At 38.1% G+C, this 2,526-nt stretch overlaps 1 protein-coding gene across 1 annotated transcript in view; it reads left to right on the forward strand.

Annotated features, from left to right (window-relative positions):
* The first annotated feature begins 1,379 nt into the window (after positions 1 to 1,379).
* The window catches only part of LOC106870497 (normal mucosa of esophagus-specific gene 1 protein), a 20,421-nt gene continuing 19,274 nt past the window's right edge, over positions 1,380 to 2,526 (forward strand). Inside the window, exon 1 of the mRNA XM_014916608.2 lies at positions 1,380 to 1,540. Coding sequence (XP_014772094.1) covers positions 1,538 to 1,540 — 3 coding nt within the window. The 5' untranslated portion in view covers positions 1,380 to 1,537. The remainder of the gene's footprint in view (positions 1,541 to 2,526) is intronic.

The raw sequence follows: 2,526 nt of genomic DNA on the forward strand, positions 1-2,526 counted from the left end.
GAAAATATAGTTAGAGTTTTCATTTTCTGAAAGGTCCAGTCAATTAGACACCCTACCCTAGTATATGACTGGTGTTGAAATTTAACAGCGCTTCGGCAGGAATTTGGAGGTCGATATTAAATTTGATGTTAAGGTGGAGAGTTGGCCCCTTAATACACTGGACAAAATGCTTATCGGCCCTTTGGCTGTTACTACGTTCCGCCGGGGTCGACTTTGTCTTTCATCCTTTCGGGGTCGATAAAATAAGTACCGGTCGGAAAATAAGTACTCGAGTTGATATAATTGACTACCCCTATCTCCCCAAAATTTCAGGCCTGGTGCCTCTAGCAAATGGGATTTAAAATTTGGCGGGTTAGGGTGTATAAATGTGTCGGACGAAATGTGTTGCGTTTCTGGCTCTTTGTCGTCAGTATCTATTCCGGCTGATTGCGTTCTGAGTTCAAATCCTACCTTAGCTTATTTATCCTTCAGAACTTATATCATATCGATTTGTTAACAAGACACAAGGTCACAGATTAATAGGGAGATGATCTAGCCCTTTATATCGATTCCTGTAGTTGATTGGATCTTGGTTTTATAGAATCCACAGGGATGAAAGACAGTTTTTCTTTGGCAGGATTTGAACTCAGAAGGTAAAGAGCCGTAATACTGCAGACCTTCTACTAATTTTGAATTCTCTACCCTAACACCCTATCTAGTTCTGACCCCAAATGATGTCCAAGTTAATGTCTCCTTTCAGCTCTTTATTTACTCTCCTTACTTTGATGAATAGGGATGGGAAGAATAGAATTCTTCGCGTTACGGAAATACAGATATTCCTTATTACAGATATTCCGACCCCACTCACCCTTATATTTACATGTCATTTCACTTTTCGGGGCAACCCGTTGCGTAACGTGATAACTCATGTCCTCGCAAGGCGAGGGTGTGGGCTTCCGTAACGCGGGGGTATGTGTATCAGTAATATACGGGGGGTCTACTTAATCGATAATCGATCGTACGTTTCACAGTATTCGAACTCAAGAAAGGCGGGTGGACTGGCAAACTCGTCTTCGTGCCGGACAAAATGAATTACGGTTTTCTTTACGCTCCGAGTTCAAATCACGCCTTTCATTCCCTCCAGGTAGGGACGGAAGGCCGATAAAAAATTTACCAACCAACTGTTGGGCGCTGATACAATCAATTGCCTTCTCCTTCCCACGCACGCGCGAAATATATTCGTGACCCATAGTTTTACATTTGGAATCAATGCATTTTTCTCCGGCGGAGCTTTTAACATTCTAAATCAACATAAAACTAATAACATTTAATGACAAGGAAGTAAAAAGCTATATTGTAGTAGCATCAGCTGTGGATTTTATAACAACATTCGTAACAACAACGGCAACAGCAGCAGTAGCAGGAACAATTACAACAGCACCAGCAGCAGTTATCAGCAGTAGCTGAGTTCAGTTTGTTCAAACTAAATCATTTAGCTTTCGTTATTCGTTTGAAGAGCCTCCAGTCTCGTATAGTTCCTACTGTAAAGCGAAGAACAATGGTGAGTACCAGACGAATTTTCTTTGAACACTGTTTCTTCTCCCAGTCTCTGGATCTCGCTTCTCAACCCCACTCACCCTTACATTTACATGTCATTTACTTTTTTTTATTATTTCCTTTTTTTTCTTTTCCTCTGTCATTGATTTTTCTTTTCTTACGTTCGGGTTCCAAATCGTGTAAAAGTCGAACTTTGCAGGGATCGAAAAAAAATAAAGTACCAGTCAAGTACTGGGGTCAATTTAATCGCTTTGCGCCTTTTTCTTTTTAAATCTGCAGTCCCTGTGCCAAAACTTGAAACATTATTATTATTATTATTATTATTATTTTTATTATGTGAGTTCAAATTCCGCCGGGGTCGACTTTGCCTCTCATCCTTTCGGGGTCGATTAAATAAGTACCAGTCATGCACTGGAGTCGATGTGATTGACTTAATCCCTTTCCCCAAACCTGAGGCCTTGTACTTCCAGTAGAAAGGATCATTATTATTATTATCATTATTATTATTAAGAATTGGAGAAGTCACTTGCCCTTGGTGTTTAGGGAGTTCTTGTACGGTTGGGTGCCTCGATTATCCCTAAAGGTCCTTCTGCATCAAGAGGACCATATCACTATCATCTATTTTTCTCGTCTTTTTTCCTTTTACTGTTGTATACTATGTACGCTTCCCTTCTTTCTTGTATTGTATGCTATATATATATATATATATATATATATGCGAGTAAAAATAAATACAAAAAAGGTGGGTTTTTTGTACGGTTGTGTATAGAGGAATATATTATTTTGTTTAAAAGAGTTCCAACACTGTGTGTTTTTTATGTTTTATTTATATTCCTGCAGAACCAATGTGGGGTATAGAATATGGAATATATAATATAATATACAATATATAATATAAAATAAAATAAAATAAAAATGGATGGCACCATGAAAGAAAGTATTGAATGTAGATGAAATATTGAGTGTTCAATATAAAGGATCAAATATATA

The sequence above is a fragment of the Octopus bimaculoides genome, chromosome 24 (assembly GCF_001194135.2).
Source record: "Octopus bimaculoides isolate UCB-OBI-ISO-001 chromosome 24, ASM119413v2, whole genome shotgun sequence".
Lineage (NCBI taxonomy): Eukaryota > Metazoa > Mollusca > Cephalopoda > Octopoda > Octopodidae > Octopus > Octopus bimaculoides.